Below are 19705 nucleotides of genomic sequence, written 5' to 3'. Positions count from 1 at the left end.
TTTATTTGTATATTTCGTTACTGCGCGCCTCTGATCTGCGCGCGCTTCTCCAGCACGCACTTTCTTTCGTCATCCACAGAAAGACGCGCCCTCGCGTAATTTAAAAATTAACGGTCATTTCGTTTTTACAGACTGACTAACATTAGTTTATCGATCTTTATTGAATAATGGGTTATAATTAATAAATATACCAGTGTAAATAGTGTGATTTCACAGAGATTTGACACGTAATTGAAGACAACATGATGTTAACCGAGGAGTTTTGGTTTACTGACCAAAAGAGATAAGTAGGCTACGTTCCGTTAATTCAGTGGTAAGAAAATAATGCAGTTATCCCAGTAAAAGTAATCTTTATTCATTATTAATGTCTGTGAATAAAATTCATATTTTAAAACCACATATTGAGTCGAGGTCATTGTTACTTGGCACTTAACATAAAACCTGGTTGTAGTAGGTGTCGTCAGTGATACAAGTTACGAAATGTATATATTAATAAATAATTCAATCTTATTTAATCCTCCATATGAAGGTTTATGTGCTTGAATTATTTCTATTGATTAAAGTTCAAAACAAAACATGGTTTGTAGTAGGCTACTGATTATTGACGTCCATTCATCCGTTTTCCATGCCGCTTATACCATATTGGACGCTGGCATTGCTGGACGATTACTGACGTACAGCAGGATATATTATATCGGAGTAAAGAGGTTAGGGGAACGTTCTCCAAACCAACAGGGAACGTTCTATTTACATAAAGAAAACTTTCCTGGCTAACCAATAGAGAACGTTAGGATGCCTGTTCTGGGAAAGTTCTGAGAACGTTCTGGGAACCAGAAACTAACGTTCCCAGAACGTTCTGGGAACCAAAAATTGTTATCTGGGCTGAATGCCCTGTTTCAAGGGGCGTGTCTGCTGTGAGACTTCAGTGAAAACGCCCACTTTTGTGATTGGCTGACATCTTTGCATTTGAAATGAGTGTTAGGTTATGTTGCGGAGGAGGCGTGGTTTAGCGAGGCACTGCACGCACTGCATGAGAGACTGAATGGGCACTCGTGAACCACGGAGAGCTGGAGGAAGTTTTATTGTAACAGACTTCATTGTAATGTATCTTATAATTTGTTTTTGTGTACATTTTTTACATTTCTGTGCATTTAAATAGGTTTTAGGTCTGTATTATCTTTGTAAATAAGTAGGGACTTTTATTTTGACGGGTGTTGCAGTCTACGGAGTAGATATATGAATATAATATATATAGATAATATGAAAAAAGAGGGAGCGCTCGTGAGAGCTTGCGGTTCATCATTCAGTGGTTTTAAGCAGATTTAAAGTTTGCAGTTTGTTTAGCACCCCCCGAAAAGACAATAGGTGTGTATGTGCTTTTTTATTGACATTTGTAATGAGTATGTTTGTGCATTTCGCTGTATTGTTATTGATAATGCTATGGAGATAGAGTTTGTGTAAGAGATGTTTATGCGCACTTCTTTGTTTTTTGTTCAGCTCTTACGGTGATTTTTGGAGATAAACGTTTTCAATAAACTCCTGAAACATCAGCCGACTGTTATTTACAGTACCAACTGTTTACATCTGTATTTTGCACCGTACTTCTAACTGTAATATGCAATCACTTTCCACTGCACTTTTACACTTTTTTTCAGATAGCTTCTGTCCATAATTTATTGCACTACCTTAATCCACTACCATATTCCTCATTTTAGCCTAACATATCATTGTATACCTCTATCGGTAAAATTCTGTTTATAGTAATAGCCATCTGTATATTATATTATATTCATAGTACATATCCACTTGTAAATTCTGTTTATAGTAATAACCATCTGTATATTATTCACTGTACATATTCACCTGTAAATTCTGTTTATAGTAATAACCATCTTTCTATTTATAGATATATTTATATATATTCAGTACATATCCATGTCCTGCACTTATGCAAACGTTGTATATCCTGCACTTGCTGCTATTGCACTTCTGGTTAGACCTAAACTGCATTTCGTTGCCTTGTACTTGTACTTGTGTAATGACAATAAAGTTGAATCTAATCTAATCTAATCTAAAGTCTAGCCATCATTCGGACCGGGTCCGCTACCCAGCCATCACAAAACGTTTTTACAACGTTTCACAACGTTGTATTTTGGTTGCAATTAGGTAATGTTGCAATACAATGTTTTAAAGACGTTTTAAAAACGTTTTTAAAACATAAAAAAAACGTTTTTTAAATAAAAACATTATGTAACCAAAATAAAACGTTTTAAAAACTTAGTCAAAATACCAACCTGGTACGTTTTCTTTAAGTAGTCAAAAAACGTAAATATTATGTTTGCCTACTACCAAACTACAACTTTTAGTAGACGTTTTATTCCGGTGTTAAAATAACGTAATCTGCACGTTGGAATACGACGTTTAAAAAACGTCATGACAGTACCAAAATACAACGATATGCCAAACCTCCAATGATAGGCTACATTCTGTTTGTGTAAAAATATCAGTAACATTTTACCATTGAGGCGATTCAGTGACTGAGTGAGACTGTTTTATGCAGCTGAGCATTCGATATCAAAAGGACTTAAAGGTAGCCTAATATGTGAATGCTTACTTTCAGTGGTCTCTGCTCATTTAACTGATAGCCAAGCTATATTAGAATAATCCAATCGATTATTGTAGTTTCATAGCTAATCATCACGAGCCTGGCACGTGGATCAAACAGCTCATAGAGTGTAAAAATGAGCCCGATCACACAAAAATGCGTATAAATAATGTAACTATTATACGCACAAACCTAGGCTGATGATGTAGGCTAGGCCTAGGCTGCACTATCCACTTAAACAACGTTATCAACTTTCGGGACATTTTCTACTCCATCAGTAGGCCTATGTAATGTTTTAATTCCAGATGTAAACGCTGTGTAATTGACACTTGACGTGTTTAATGAACAATGAACGTTGATCATTCAAGTCGCTTTTAAACTGGAGCGGAGGGAGTTACCATAGAAACGGGGCGACACAGTTTGTTTGTCTGACAAACAGAAAGACTCCGCCTGCGTCCTGTCACTGTTGTTTTCACTGATTTCAGGTAAGTTTAGTCCCTAAATTACACATATAATGTTAAATTACACTTAAAATATCATACAACTGTTCCGTTGTTCTGTTGAATATTTACTTTATAGAAATGGTTTAACGTTAGTGTCTTCGGAAAAAATCCGTTAGCATCTCAACCTTTAGGCTAACAGAGAGGTAACTTAGGCTAACTATAGCCTTGAGCTCTCGTTTATGAAAGTTTGGGGTTTTAATCACATATTATGAGAAGATAAGAGGGCTTTGATAGTTTGTTTAACGTTTTGCTGGCAATTTGTCAATGGATGAATGGAAGTAACGTTAATCTAATTATTTAACCTAAAAGTTTGCACTGTAAGGTTAATTGGTGACGTTGCTCACATGGAGTGTGAAAATGGGCTGAAACTATTTCAAACACCTTTTTTTTTTTAATATTTCATGGTTTTCCATCAATTATTGACCACGTATATATCTCCATGTATCTGTAAAACCCCAAAACATAAATTCTGGTATCTTAAGATATTATATATATATATATTGTATATCCTGTATATTCTTACTTTTTTCTGCATTTTGACACATGCTCTGGTTTATTTATTTCTAATAAACCACATTGTATACCACATATTGTTGGCTCTGTGACAAACTGTTTATGTTTCTAGATTCTGATGGATGTGCAAAGAACATCTCTAAGGTACTATCAACCGTCTGACTAAGTAAAACCTCAAACATACAAACATTACTGTGTGTATATGATACAACAAATGTTGATAGTTCTAGTAAATTAAATGGTAAAATGGTCATGAAGTGACTCTGAGAGCAGCTCTGCAGATGAAGTTATGTATAGGGAGACCGTAGACACTGAACTCATCGCACTCTTTAGTTTGTGTAGTAGTAGTCGAAACTGCAGCGCTCATTCACACAGACATGGCAGAACATAAAGACTTCAGATTTCATTAGCAGTTTTTTTTATCTTTAATATTCACAGGCACTAGTCTGTATCTGTATCTGATTCATTGTACAGCCCTACGTTTAATTTATTCATTCAAAGATTGCCAAATTCTGTGGCGTTCCGCTTTATACAGTAAATTGTGACTGGATTCTGTGGTTTCATGCATGTTTTTGCATCGCGGAAATCATATGACTCTACGTGGTATTTGCAGTATTAAAGAGAGTTCGTTTTGAGAGTTATTTATTGTTGTATTATACATTTGTTACAATTAGTATAAGAAGGGTATGAATGACTAAAAGACTAAATTTCAGTCCGCCAGAATTCTCTGCACACTTTACCACAGAGGCCAAATGAGCATTTTGAATGTAAGAACCTCACGTTATATTTATAACAATCCTTGTTGATATTTGAATTGTATTTCAGGGCAGTTTGTGAAGACAGATAAACAAGAGATGTTGTGACAACCTGGACAGAAGTCAGTTCCAGATCCACCTTCCACACCAGACTTCTCTCTCATATGGATTGCTGTCTACTGGCATATTATATATTCTCTGCAGAATTAGCTGCATGCAGATATTACTCAGGAACATGACTAAACTTGGTTTGCTATAATACATCTATTTAGTGCACCAGTGTGAAACATACTTCCCCCCACATTTGCTGTTTACCTATATCTTTGTCATAGTATTCTTTCAGTGGTTAAGGGGATTTTATATGACGGGCGTCAACGTTAGTAAATGCAATGATCTCTATGAAATGAAGCATCAGATTTCTGGTGTTGTGCCGAAATCTGACCTACTAAATCATGTGACCCTAGTTGGCTGTTACAACTAAATCCATCCCTAATCCTAACCTTATAACTAGGGTCACAGAATTCAGCACTTTAACAGAAAGAATCAGCATTGAATGAATGGTTTACTTACTAACTGACTCATTAAGACAGCCCCTTGCTGCCACCTACTGGCATAACAATGTAACCTGCTACGAAAGCGCTGAAAAACAACTAAAACAGACTTTTTTTCTCAAAGTTTCTCAAAATCAAGTATGCCAATATTACAAAATATTATTTATTGAACAATATTAGCCATTATAAACATTAAATATGTAATGTATATTAATTAATAAGTTATAAATTGTATTTTAATTAGTATAACAATTGCAATAAAATAATTTGTAACTAGTTAATATGAGAATTTACATTTTACAGATGAAATGCAGTTTTTTCTGTTATAACATCTGTGCACTGACATTTCTTGGACTTTTCTATTTGTTAATGTTCTTATTTAAATTTGCTGTACTTTATTTGTACCATTTTGTTTTATTGTTATATAGTTTTATTTATCTGTTTAGAATTTTCTGTTATTATTAATGAGAGCGCTAAATGTAGTCTTTGAAAAAAATCTCAAGGTCCTTGAAAGTACAGGAATTTAATTATACATTATCTCTACAAACAATGACAAAGGTGTTATCATTTAACACTTCTTTTGTTGTTGTTCCAAACTTGTATGACTTTGTTAGACCTTAAAGTTAATGTTTCTGACCTTATTCACCATTCACTTTTTTTGGTTAAAAAAAGTGAATGGTGAATAAGGAACATTATGCTTATCTCCTGACTAAGGTTAACATTAACACCTCCCTTTGTTCAACAGAGGAAAGAAAGTCATACAGATTTCTTTTTATATTGTGTGAATAAATACAATGAGTGACTACATTTGTGTATAGTATAAATTATTAGTACTACATATGTTAATGTAGCTTATAAAATGGGCAACAACCAGAGGTCAGCCCTACAGGTAAGGTGGAATGTAAAAAGTGTTAGTAAATGAGCTGAATATTCAAATGTACAGAAATATTGTAACCTGTAACTAGCCTATAACGAATTATAAAGAGATCTATAAATACCACTTAATCTATTTCTCTTACTGTAGTTATAATATTGTTTTATATTAAAGTCATTTTTCAAAGATAACAGTAAAAAAACATTTTGATTACATGTGTGAAGTGAAGAACAGTTTGGACGTGGTAAGTACGTTTCTGCAACGTTGAAAGGAGATGTGGTAACTTGATAAAAACGTTATAAATACATTTCTGCAACGTCGTGAAAAAACTTATTTATAACGTGAAAAAAACCCGACATCTGTCGTATTAAATTCGTAGGATAAAAACGTTATCACGACCTTTTCACAACGTGAAAAAAACGTTTTTACAACGTTGCTGTGTTTGCTGGGTACATTTATTGTCCCGAGTTGTTGAGAGCACTGTGCTGTTAGCGCGAGCTTATTTGTATCTGAGAGTTCTGAATAAACAGTCCCAGTCACGTCGACTCTGTCATTGCAACGCGTCTTCTCTCACAAAATGCTTTCACCACAACTAACAGCAAACACGACGTCGATATGACTACAGTAAGAGCTTCGTTGTGCAGCATAACAGCGTCATTCATTATAATCGCAGTTTGGGCAAGTGTGCAGATACACTCGCGACGTGTGATTGACAGATCCGAACATTATAAAGAGTGTTCCCTTTCGTTCAGTCACTACGACGTAACGTTAGTGACTAACGAATGGGGGTTTCGCTTAGAAGCCTATCAACTTCGAGTTTTGAGAAAACGCCCAATGGCGTGCCAATGCCATGGGGCATGCGGAATTTGCATACGTAGCTCCGCCTCACTGCGTGAGTATATAAGGAAGTACGAGGCAATATCGCATTATGTTTCTGCTTTCGGAGCCAAGAGTACCTACCTCTTCACTCCTACAGCCTTCTGAGACTCTGTCAGCTTCTTCGAGACGAGCAGCTTTCCAGTCGGTGTTGGTGTGACGGCGCGTTCCAGTGATCGCATACTTCCTGCCTGCTGATCTGTGCAGTGGTCCGCCTGACAGCTGGTGTGTGTTTCCCTGGGCGCTTCGGCATCGACTGCAAGGTTTTCCTCTCACAAAAAGAGCTTGCGCGTGGCACGTCTTTTTCAAGACGGCTCGCCCGTGCACTTCCGGGTGCGATCGATTTTCCGCTGCTGTCTGAGGACGCATTCACTGCTCGAGCGTGTTTGGGCTTCAGCGCGCACGGGCAGTGTTTGCGGATGTGTCACGTTTCCATTGCGGGGGCGTGACCATCGCGATGTCACGGTCGAGACTCAATGATCTCCGTGAGGAGAGAGAGTCCCCTCTGCCACACCCCAATCTACCGTCCCCGAGTGAGATGGTACTTTGGCTGGTGGCCAGGGTGACCTGAGGGCGGTGCTGTGGTATTAAGAACCCCGACGTTCATTCCTCGGGCCACACCCCCCTCTTATACATCGCTTCCGCGAGTGTTGGATTGAATCTACGGCCCGTCTCTGACGCCCCGTTCGTTCAGTTCACGCTCCGGATAGCAGTGAGATGTCGATCGCCGCATCCCAAGGTGGGCTGGAGTCCTTTGGGGATGACGATTAGGTTGTGCACCGCCTCCGGGTGTGTCAGCACTGCCTGATCTGACCTAAAGTTGACAGCCATGTTATCTCGGGCAGCCGCGAGTCTCGCGCTGGTGTGGAACTCCGCCCAGCCGCGGGTGCTCGTGGTTGCGCGATTGGTTTTTGGGGGCGGCACCCGACAGCTGTTGGGCCCCGCCCCCAATGCCTTTCGCTCCCGGGGTGCATGAGGAGATCACGCGGTCCCGGAAGTCCCCGTGCTTCTCGCGACCGTTTGGTGGCCTCCTCCGCCTTCTCTGCCCTTGATGGGGCCGCGGCCTAGGGTACACTGGGGCCCCCTCCCCCCCCACTGTTGAACTCTCTGTTGCGCACTACGGTGTCCACAGAGGGCTTTGACGTGGCGTGGTGTGGCTGTCCTAAGCACCCCCCCCAAAGCCTGTGGGCTCGTCTACTTCGGTGGCGTGGTCCCGCAGTGCTACGGGCAGGCCGCCGCCCCTTTGCACATGCACAAGGGTGGAGCCGACCCAGGGCTCTTCATTGAGCTGCGTGCCGCAACTGACCCCGCCCCCGGGCGGTGAAGGTGGCCACACGCTCCCTGGGTCGGGCGATGTCCACAGCTGTGGTCCGGGAGAACACCAGGCCTTACCTGGTGATGTGGAGGACGTTGAGCGGGCCCGCCTCCTCAACTCACCCATATCCCAGGCTGGCCTCTTCGGCGGCGCGGCTGAGAACTGCGCCCAACAGTTCTCGGCCGCCCCAGAGCAGACTGAGGCTGCAACACGTACTGCCCCGGCGGCCAGCTGCTGCACCAGCCGCCGGCCCAGTCGCCTCAGTCCGCTCGCCGCCGAGGGCGCCCTCCCTCTTCCCGCCCGGCCCCAGCAGCAGCCTTCACCTGGGCCGTGCCGTGGAGGTGGTTGAGGATGTCGCCCAGTCCGCTCCCCAGACTGGTTAAACGCCAGGATGGAGGTGGACAACTCAGAGATGGGTTCCAGTTCTTCCCAGGGGATGGTAGCAGGGCCTCTCCTTCCCCCGGTGGAGGGCCGGGGGAAAATCCTTCCGCTGCTGGCCCCCGGGCTAGCAGCGCTTGGGAAGAACTCATGTTCCTGTCTCTGAGCACCCAGAGACCGGTGATGACAGTGCGCGCCACCCTCGGGTCTCGCCACTCGCATCCCTCTCTGTCGCCAGCCCCCTGGCAGAGCAGACCCCAGTGGAACGCGAGTCCTTCCCTGGTCTCCTCTGTCAGGGCGCAGCCGTTAACCGTGCTCCGACCCGGGGACGCCCAATAGCCTCCCCTGTCCGCGCCGGTAACGCTGCCTCGCTGCCCCACCCAGGGTACGTCTGTCGTCCGGATGACCCCGTTGGTGCAGTCTCTGGAAGCCTGGCTTCAGCTTCCGGGGCTGTCCCGCTGGGCTGCCCGGACCATCAGGCTCGGCTACGCGATTCAGTTCGCGCAGGCTCCTCCCCGTTACAGGGGAGTCCGCTATACCATGACCGGGGCCCATGCCCCCGTCATGCGTGCGGAGATTGCCACTCTACTGGCGAAGGGTGCGATCGAGCCTGTCCCTCCAGCCGAAATGAGGTCGGGGTTCTACAGCCCCTACTTCATTGTACCCAAGAAAACCGGTGGGTTACGGCCAATCCTGGACCTTCGCATCTTGAACCGATCCCTTCACCGGCTTCCGTTCGAGATGTTGACTGCGAAACGCCTTTTCGGATGCGTTCGTCCGTACGATTGGTTTGCAGCGATTGACCTGAAGGACGCCTACTTCCATGTCTCCATCCTTCCTCGACACAGACCGTTCCTATGGTTTGCTTTCGAGGGGCGGGCATACCAGTACGCAGTTCTCCCATTCGGGTTATCTCTGTCCCCTCGCGTCTTCACGAAGATCGCCGAGGCAGCCCTTGCGCCCCTTTGGCAGCACGGGGTCCGCATCCTGAACTACCTCGACGACTGGCTCATACTAGGCCACTCTCGAGAGCAGGTTTGCGGACACAGAGATCTGGTTCTCCACCACTTAACCCGTCTGGGCCTTCGGGTCAACTGGGAGAAGAGCAAACTTTGCCCCGTGCAGAGGATCTCTTTTCTCGGTATGGAGATCGACTCGGTCGCCATGTACGCGCAGCTTTCGAGCGAGCGCGCGCAGTCTCTGCTGACTTGCCTCCGACAAATCGAGAGCAAGAATGCGGTTCCACTGAAACTTTTTCAGAGGCTCCTGGGGCATATGGCATCTGCAGCCGCGGTAACGCCGCTCGGATTGCTTCATATGAGACCGCTTCAGCACTGGCTTCGCGATCGAGTCCCGAGATGGGCATGGCAGTCTGGCACGCTCCGGGTCCAAGTGACTCGGGCCTGCTTACAGACACTCACCCCGTGGTCGAACCTCAGCTTTCTACGGGCCGGTGTGCTCTTAGAACGAGTTTCCAGGCATGTTGTCGTATCGACGGATGCCTCTGCCACGGGCTGGGGTGCCATGTGCAATGGACAAGCAGCCGCGGGCTCCTGGACAGGACCCCAGCGTCTCCTGCATGTCAATTGCCTCGAGTTGCTGGCAGTACGGTTCGCCCTGCACCGCTTCCGAGCGTTGCTGAAGGGTCAACATGTGCTTGTCCGGACAGACAACACGGCCGTAGTAGTGTACATCAACCACCAGGGCGGTCTACGCTCCCGCCGCATGTCTCAACTCGCCCGCCATCTCGTCTTGTGGAGTCAGAAGCGCCTGAGGTCCCTTCGTGCTGTCCATATTCTGGGAGTCCTGAACCACGCAGCCGACGAGCTCTCGCGGTTTCAGCCTCTCCTGGGAGAATGGAGACTCCATCCCCGGACGGTTCAGCTGATTTGGGAACAGTTCGGCGACGCACAGGTAGACCTGTTTGCCTCCCACGACTCTTCCCACTGCAGCCTGTATTATTCCCTGACCGAGGGCACGCTCGGCACGGATGCACTGGCGCACAGCTGGCCGCGGGGCCTACGCAAATATGCGTTTCCCCCAGTGAGCCTACTCGCACAGCTTCTGTGCAAAATCAGGGAGGACAAGGAGCAGGTCCTTTTGGTCGCCCCGTACTGGCACGGCCGGACCTGGTTCCCCGAACTCATTCTCCTTGCGACAGCCCCTCCCTGTCCTATTCCTCTGAGACCGGACCTCCTTACTCAGAGACGGGGCACCCATTGGCACCCGCGTCCCGACCTTTGGAACCTCCACGTGTGGCTCCTAGACGGGACCCGGCAGGTTTGAGTGGCCTACCACCTACGGTGGTCGCCACCATCACTTCCGCTAGGGCAGAGTCCACTCGGCATGCCTATGCGTTGAAGTGGAACCTCTTCGTCACCTGGTGCTCTTCCCGCCAAGAAGACCCCTGGAAATGTCCGATCGGGTCCGTGCTTCAGTTTCTCCAAGAGGGGCTGGAGCGAAGGCTGTCTCCCTCCACCCTCAAGGTATATGTGGCCGCAATATCTGCCCACCACGATCTCTTGGAGAACAAAAAGGTAAGTCAGCACGACCTGGTCATCAGGTTCCTGAGGGGAGCTAGGAGACTGAATCCTCCTCGCTCTCCTCTCGTACCCTCTTGGGACCTCGCAGTAGTGTTAACTGCTCTGCAGAGACCTCCCTTTGAGCCTTTGCGGTCGGTCGATATTAAGTTTCTGTCTATGAAGACGGCTCTGCTGACCGCATTGGCCTCAGTCTAGAGGGTCGGGGACCTGCAGGCATTTTCGGTTGACGAAGCGTGCCTGGAGTTCGGGCCGGCTAACTCTCACGTGATCCTGAGACCCCGGCCTGGATATGTGCCCAAGGTTCCCACCACTCCGTTCAAGGACCAGGTGGTGAACCTGCAAGCGCTGCCTTTGGAGGAGGCAGACCCAGCCTTGGCATTGCTCTGTCCAGTACGCGCTCTCCGCGCCTACGTAGACATGACGCAGTGTTTCAGGACCTCAGACCAGCTCTTTGTCTGTTATGGTGGAGAGCGGAAGGGAAGTGCTCTCTCAAAGCAAAGGCTGTCTCACTGGATAGTGGACACCATTGCTTTGGCTTACCAGCAGCAAGGCCGACCATGTCCCCTTGGTGTGAGGGCACACTCCACCCGGAGTGTGGCCTCCTCTTGGGCTCTAGCGCATGGCGCCTCGCTAGCAGACATCTGCAGAGCTGCAGGCTGGGCGACACCCAACACATTCGCCAGATTCTACAATCTCCGAGTGGAGCCAGTGTCCGACTATGTACTCGCCCCCCCGAGGGGCTCAGGTGTCTTCGCTTGCTCGCCACTCCACTCCACGGACTGGATACGTGCGATATTTTCCTCAGGTGAGCTCCCCGAGAGCCCTGAGCTCCTCCAGCACTGTCGACGCCGACATCAGTTCAGTCTGCCCTTTCGAGCCCAGACCCTCATGTCCGGCCAGGTGCCCCATGTGCATGGTTCCCTCCGGCGACCCCCACATGTGTATTTCACCGTAAGTCTCCGCAGTGAGCGGGTTTCTTCCCTTGGCGTGTCCCCGCCACCCCTAGGGTTAAAAATCCACCTTCGGCTGGTACCCTAGAGATCTTCCATATGCAACCCTCTCCGGGTCATATGTGTCTCTTAAGTCCTCCCCACGGGTAGGCATCTTTGGCATTCCCTCACTGGGATATGCTTCCCAGTGTACCTTGGTATTCCTGTGTTAAGTGGGAGTCCTTCGTCCGTACTAGTCTTACGACAGGGTACTCACACTTACGCAGGGCACTGGAAGACAGCTGAGTGGCGGGATTATATTGGGACCCCCATTCGTTAGTCACTAACGTTACGTCGTAGTGACTGAACGAAAGGGAACGTCTCGGTTACGGATGTAACCCTCGTTCCCTGAGGAGGGAACGGAGACGTAACGTCCCCTTGCCACATCGAGCTGTGTTGCCTGGAACGCAGGAGTTCAGTCTTGGCTCCTCAAGCAGGTAACATAATGCGATATTGCCTCGTACTTCCTTATATACTCACGCAGTGAGGCGGAGCTACGTATGCAAATTCCGCATGCCCCATGGCATTGGCACGCCATTGGGCGTTTTCTCAAAACTCGAAGTTGATAGGCTTCTAAGCGAAACCCCCATTCGTTAGTCACTAACGTTACGTCTCCGTTCCCTCCTCAGGGAACGAGGGTTACATCCGTAACCGAGACGTTCTTTGATCGCTCTCTGTAGTTATATCACTTAAAAACGATTTGTTTCATGCTACTAACAGAAACGATCGTTTTAGTCACTGGCTTGATTCACTGATGCATTACGCTTAGGGCATCAAGACGGCGATCATTAAACGATCTAGAAAGAAAGTCTGAGTGAACTTGAATGATTAGCTACACATCAGAAATCACTGATCACAGATCAGGCATTAATGAACACTGTTACTCACTGTTTATCGCGGTGCTGTCGAATCCATATTGTAAAGTCTGTTTGTAAAGCCTGTGCTGACATAAACTGAATCCATTTTCTCTGAGTGCTCTGGGCGGGCAAAGCAGAGGAAGGGGGAGGTAACCTTTCCTGTTACGACCTCATAACAGGAAAATTCCAGATCAGCTCGTCTGGGCTGTCATTTTCTCAAAGGCAGAGAAAGACAGCCAGAACTCGGTTTACACCCATCAAAATTTTTAGCCACTTGGGGACCATATACAGGCTAGGAGAACTCATATTAATGTTAAAAAAACCTCATAAAATGAAATTTTCATACCATGGGACCTTTAAGTTCTCTCTGTTTCTGTTCCGTTTGTCTTGCCTCGTTTACGCTTTTAGAAGATATCCTGTGTTCCTGAAATTTATATTAAAATACTTTGGATTCTTCTTCATTGTCTTCGTTTTCGTTCCTACTACAAACTGTAACAAATATCAACCAAGATACTAGTGATGCAAAATCAGATTCTTTTCGGACAGTTCGGCTCAATGAACCGGTTTAAAAAGCCGATTCATAGATTGTTACAGATACCGATTCAGATATTGGCTCCACTGCGCACCATTATTGTGAAGCTTGGTATTGAAAATAAGACAATTGTAAGACTGCAGAAAAATGCAACTGCTTAGATGCTAATAGGTATTCATAAGTTTTATAGAATTCAGTCAGATTAAATAGAGGCAATCAAAGTCTGCAGCAAGAGTGAACTCGAACATGTTTCTCTGTAGCCCGTTTAGATTAAGCTGTTATGAAGGGTCAGTGTATTCATTACTGAGACGTCAAACTCTGGACTGGCAAAGGTGCAATGTAAGCATTATGAAAGTGTTTTAAACACTGATTTGTAGAGGCTTGGTGTGATCTTTGGACAACATACTATACATGCATAATATAAATGCAGTAAGTGAAGTATGTAGCTCATGCTGCTTTTATGCAAATAAAGGTTGTATAATCATGGATATGTGACAAAATATTTGTGATTGGCAGAGATCAAATGTAATATTTGACAATAGAATATTTAAAAACCCATTATGGTCAAATGCTAATGTGAATATTATAGTGGAACATGTCCCATATTTAATGATGCACAAGTTTTCATAAGTATTTACTCTACAAATTAAACCCATCTCTAAAAGTCCCAACAGTTAAAATACAATAGTGAGGTTGAGAAACCGAAGCATAGGCCCTGAACACTAATTTCATCAACGTTGCATTTGCATAAAAATCTAATCAAACTTCTAAATAGATGCTTATTTTCCAATCAGAATTCCCTTTCATCCCTTAAACGCTCAGCACACTGGAAATGCTAATAAGGGGATTGAGATTTCTCTGGGGAAGTTCTCTCACAAATTATCCTTTTTTTACCCTCAGTGTTTGTTCATTGATTAGCAATGGTTTTCAATTAATTAAACATTAAATAAGGTGAAAGAAGTCATGGAAATTCTCATCAAGGCAATAATAATTGGTTACTAAAGCACTTCAATGTTGATTTTTGCCTGTTGTCATTGTAAATCAAGAGCTCATTACCAAAAGCTCATGAAGAAAACACTGATTAAAACAAATCATAATTTTTTTAAAGGTGGCATGGAGAGAGAGAGAGAGACAGTTGAAAAGGGGATGAGCGAGGTGTTTTGACGAGCGCTACTATCAAGGTTAAGTGATAGCTCTGGTAGCTTTTGACCCCTGAATCTTGAGCTCCCCACAGATTCAATAACATTTAACTCCACAAATCGTCCAGGAGCCTTTCTCTGTGCCCAGCCCCCCACAGGTCCTAACCTCTCCAGCTAAACCTCCTGCACTTATCAGGTCAAGCCTCCCTCCCTCCACCACCTGGAACATGATCATTAACACACATGCTTCCTCATCTACGCCCTCTCTAAAACAACTCTTGACCTCAAGGGGCTACTCTGGAATTGACCCTGTAAAACAGTGCCCATGCTGGGGCTAATAAGCTCCTCATTCCTGGTCAGCCAGAAGAGCTCTCATGGATCCAGGAGTCCAGTTGAGGGTATTCATATTGAGGCCTCCGATCACCCCAGAGCCAACCCCACGTTGTCAGTCCTGTACAACCCTGTAGCATAACATTAATGCTTTCTCCATTCCCCAAGACACACTACAGTGCTGTCAGCATTTCCAGATGAAATTGTATATGTCTGACAGGTCTCACTACTGTGTTAAAGGGTTAGTTCACCCAAAAATGAAAATTTTGTCATTAATTACTCACCCTCATGTCGTTCGACACCCGTAAGACCTCCATTCATCTTCGGAACACAAATGAAGATATTTTTGTTGAAAGCTGATGGCTGAGAAAGGCTTCAGATAGGCCTCCATTGGCATTCAGTACATTTACACTCCCAAGACCCATAAAAGGCACTTAAAACGTCGTTACAAAGTCCATCTCACCACAGTGGCTCTACAATAATTTTATGATGCGACAACAATAGTTTTTGTGCTAAAAAAAAATCTAAATAACGACTTTATTCAACCTCTTCTTGTCTTCCGTGTGTGCCTCCACGACGCATGCGCAAGAATATGACATAGCGCCGGTGTTCGGGAATCCATGAAATGCACACTTTAACCCCATTTTGAGAACTACGCCGAGACCTAAAGCACGATCAATGTAGAATTCAACAGCTTAGATACGCGCGTCTTCCTCTGCTTGTAAACAAATTGCTTCTGGGTCATGTGTCCGAACGCCGGATCTGCGTAATATTCTCGCGTATGCGTCGTGGAGGCACACACGGAAGACAAGAACAAGTTGGATAAAGGTGTTATTTTGATTTTTTTTTGCGCACAAAAACTATTGTCGTCGCATCGTAAAATTATTGTAGAGTCACTGTGGTGAGATGGACTTTGTAACGACGTTTTAAGTGCCTTTAATGGGTCTTGGGAGTGTAAATGTACTGAATGCCAATGGAGGCCTTTCTAATGCCTTTCTCAGCCATCAGCTTTCAACAAAAATATCTTCATTTGTGTTCCGAAGATGAACTTACGGGTGTCGAACAACATGAGGGTGAGTAACTAATGACATAATTTTCATTTTTGGGTGAACTAACCCTTTAAGAGGAACAAGAGGTACAGCTTTAAATTTCACCGTTAGAGCCTCAGTGAGTCCCACTGAGCTTTAAATAGCTCACATCAGTCATAACTAAACTGTAACTTGAATGGATTCTACCTGCTCTTAGGTGCTACTTTAGTGACCAAGAGGCTCAAACTAAATTCAGAGAAAAATCGCTCATTGCTCTTGAGTAACTTCAGTAGCTTTAATAAAGGGTTTATACAAGGAAGACTATGCACTGTTATTTTACATTTAAATACTTTATTCAATTTCTGTAGATAGTATTTCTTACCTGAATACTATTGTTTGACCTACCTCACAAACTTAAAGCACGTAACAGGGGCTCGCAACATAATGAATCCCCTATCTTAGTTCTAAAATAGTGCCAAAAAGATTCCAAAAATAATAAGTGCACTTTAAATACCGTGATGCACTTAATTAATGGAAAAAATTAAGTGTGGAATTAAGTGTGGAAAAACGATATTGTGGCCATGAATTTGATCCCCCGTTTTAGGTAAATCATGACCATAATTTAACTAAATGAAAAAGAGTGAAGAGCACGAATTGTATGATGCTAATTGATTTAAAGTTTCTGCATATGTACAGCATTCTAAATTGGTTAATAAACTGGTATGATGTTCCATTTCAGCTGCCTTAGTAGACAACTTATTGTAGGTAGAAGACAGCAAGAAGCTCACTAAGAACAGAGCCACATTAAATATCATGTCATAAACATGATTTTAGTGAGAGGCATGGCTTGGCGGGTGGTGCACATATTCTGATATATTGTACACTTGTTTGTAGATGACCCACATTCAATTCTTGCTTGGTTCATTTTCCAAACGCATCCAATCTCCCTATGATTTCCAGTCATTTCTCCACTTTTTAATATTACAAGCAAAAAATATTCCTGTTTTTTTTTTTAAGCGGCCGTATTGGCTTATATTGCTTGCATAATTATTTTCAGTCAGTGGCAGATAACTAAACCTACAGCCCATAACATTAATAAGGTGTTGTTCTACCTTTGAGTACCACCTCCAGTTCATCTCTGAGGATGTCAAAGGTGCTGTAGCGTGAACTGGTCTCAGGTATGATGTTCTTCTTTAGCCAGCCACCACAGGCATATTGATAGAAGTTGTCACAGGGGTTCACCGTGGGGTCCATGTTTTCAATAAGACGGGAAGCTACAATACCAAAGAACATTATGTATGAACATTATGATGATGACAAAATTTAAAGACAAATGTTTTTAAAGGTTCAAGAAACCCCATTTCGTTCCTCCGATTTAAAAAGCTAAAGTTTGAACCAATGTCATGAATAGTGAGGTATATGCGTTAATTCGGAGTGGTGATTGGCTGCCTTGGCTAGAGAGTACGCATCTACATAATCAGTTTCTCCATATTATTATTGAGAAAAAAACTCTTTTAATCCAATCACTGTGCTGTATTACGCATAAGATTGCATTACATTACATACTGATTATTGTATCAGTGTATCAGTAGCACAAATGTGTTGTTTGCATTTCCCCGCAATGCAGTTAGAGCTGGAGTTTGACTCCCAACGCATGGAAAATATGACTAACAATATTTAATACATATATCAACAACACATAGAGCACACATGAGAGCGTTTTCTTGCGATGAGTTTAACAACACTTGCAACACGGATCACAGTTCATATCTGGACCAGAGCGGGTGTGTTTCAAGAATTTATGGACATATTTTGCGGTAACACTTTTGAATACTGTTCCATCATTAATGAATAACTACACATGAACAAATGAGTAATGCACTATTAACATTCTAGTAACTATTATTAACTAAGAAGAAATTCTGATTAATGAATTAGAAAGTAGTAGCTCAGTTGAATGTGTAGTTCACAATTAGCTAATCAGTAACTACTATTTTTTCATACCTCCCAGAGGAGTGCAAAGAACTACTATATACAGGTTCATAATTAAGGTGAATAATGCATAATGTATAATTCTAAAGTGAAGATCATGGTAACCCACTAGTAATGACTCAAGTGTTACCAAATCCATCTGAGGTAATTATTATCCAAAACCTTACAAAAACCTTAAAAGCTTACAATGACTTCAGTCATTACTGTTACAGTATCTTGCCTTTCACTTTAGAATACTGATCCAAATAATTTGTAATTCCTTCTGAAGGATTTGTATTTCAAGTATAATTTAACAAAATGTATTTGATTTCTTTTGATATCTTTACCTGACTGTGTGCAGTCAGCTGTTATACAGACTCCATCTACAAAGAAAGAAAGAAGCACAACGGGCACAGAGGTCAGGAGCAAGTTAACACCATTAATAATTTATTTCACAATAAATCAAACATCTATTAAAAATCTTTCTCAGTGGTATGATCAGGTATATCTTCACAGAAAATTATCTCTGTACATTTTATATCTATCCATAGACATACAGTATTATTTATGAGAATTGCTCACTGAACCAAGATTTATCAACAGGTTTCCACCTTCTGACCATAGTCCCTACAGCCCTGCCCTCCCTCCCAGACCCCCTGTGACGGAGAGGAAGAGCATGTGGAGATCATCTCTGTATTCAGCATTCTGCCTTTGCTGTTTAAACATTTATCCAGCACATTAATGACAGATGATCAGGGTATGAGAGGCAGGCTGCAGTGAGTGTTTATAACCTCCATCTGCTGCTCAGAGGGATAATGAGGTGGGGAAAGGGGTTAACATGGATAGGCTGTCATATTATGCAGTAGATGTTATTTGGGGAACCACCAGCATATGCCAGCTTGATTCAATACTACCCTGGGAAAATAACCACAGAACCAATAGAAGTTTTCATTAACACTTTACAATATGGATGGACTAATATGTATTAATTTGTGCTTAAAGGGTTAGTTCACCCAAAAATGAAAGTTAGCCCATGATTTACTCACCCTCAAGTCATCCTAGGTGTATATGACATTCTTCTTTCAGACGAATAAAATCTGAGTTATATTACAAAAGTCCAGGCTAATCCAAGCATTATAATAGCAGTAATAGTTGCTCTGTTTTTGAAGTCCATAAAAAATATCCATATTTAAAACTTTATAAAGTAAAGTTTTGGCCGACCGCCTTCCATGTTTAATTTATGGTAAAAGTTTTGAAAGTTCCTCTGCCGATCGAAAGACTAACGCGACCAGGTACGCTCGTCATGATGTCACGTACGCATCTTGAGTTTCACTTTCAACTTTCAACACTTTTCCACGGAAGGCAATCGGCTGGAACTTTACTTGATAAAGTTTTAAATATTGATATTTTTCTTACACAAACACATCGATTCGCTTCAGAAGGCCTTTATTAACACCCCGGAGCCGCGTAGAGCACGTTATTCGATGGACAGGTGCATTTTTTATGGACTTCAAAAACAGAGCAACTATTACTGCAATTATAATGCTTGGATTAGCCAGAACATTTTTTATATAACTCTGATTATATTCGTCTGAAAGAAGAATGTCATATACACCTAGGATGACTTGAGGGTGAGTAAATCATGGGCTAATTTTCATTTTTGGGTGAACTATCCCTTTAAATAATGCAGATAATGTATGACACATGAAGAACTAAAACATTCATCAATCATTATCACATTATCAACTAATAAAGAGTTTTTCTGATTAGATTGTCATATATTAGCTATTATAAATTAAATGTGTCATAATTCCTTATCAACATATAGTATCAACTAAGTGTAAATAAATTACAATGGGTTGAAGCCATGCATTTCAACTTCAATTGGTTTGCTTTTTTAATTATTAGCTAAACCCATAACCATGACATATTACTTAACAATGAGT

General features: G+C 43.3%; 1 protein-coding gene across 1 annotated transcript in view; it reads right to left on the bottom strand.

Annotated features, from left to right (window-relative positions):
• The window catches only part of LOC307131965 (neprilysin-like), a 152516-nt gene that overhangs the window by 98074 nt on the left and 34737 nt on the right, over window positions 1-19705 (bottom strand). The window contains exons 3-4 of the mRNA XM_079826100.1: window positions 18107-18142; window positions 16901-17062 (exon numbers count right to left, since the gene is read on the bottom strand). Coding sequence (XP_079682226.1) covers window positions 16901-17062; window positions 18107-18142 — 198 coding nt within the window. The remainder of the gene's footprint in view (window positions 1-16900; window positions 17063-18106; window positions 18143-19705) is intronic.

This window comes from Gobio gobio, assembly GCF_949357685.1.
Source record: "Gobio gobio genome assembly, chromosome: 9".
NCBI classification, from domain to species: domain Eukaryota; kingdom Metazoa; phylum Chordata; class Actinopteri; order Cypriniformes; family Gobionidae; genus Gobio; species Gobio gobio.
Note: the sequence above shows the minus strand (reverse complement) of the source record. Positions and strands in the feature narration are given on the sequence as shown.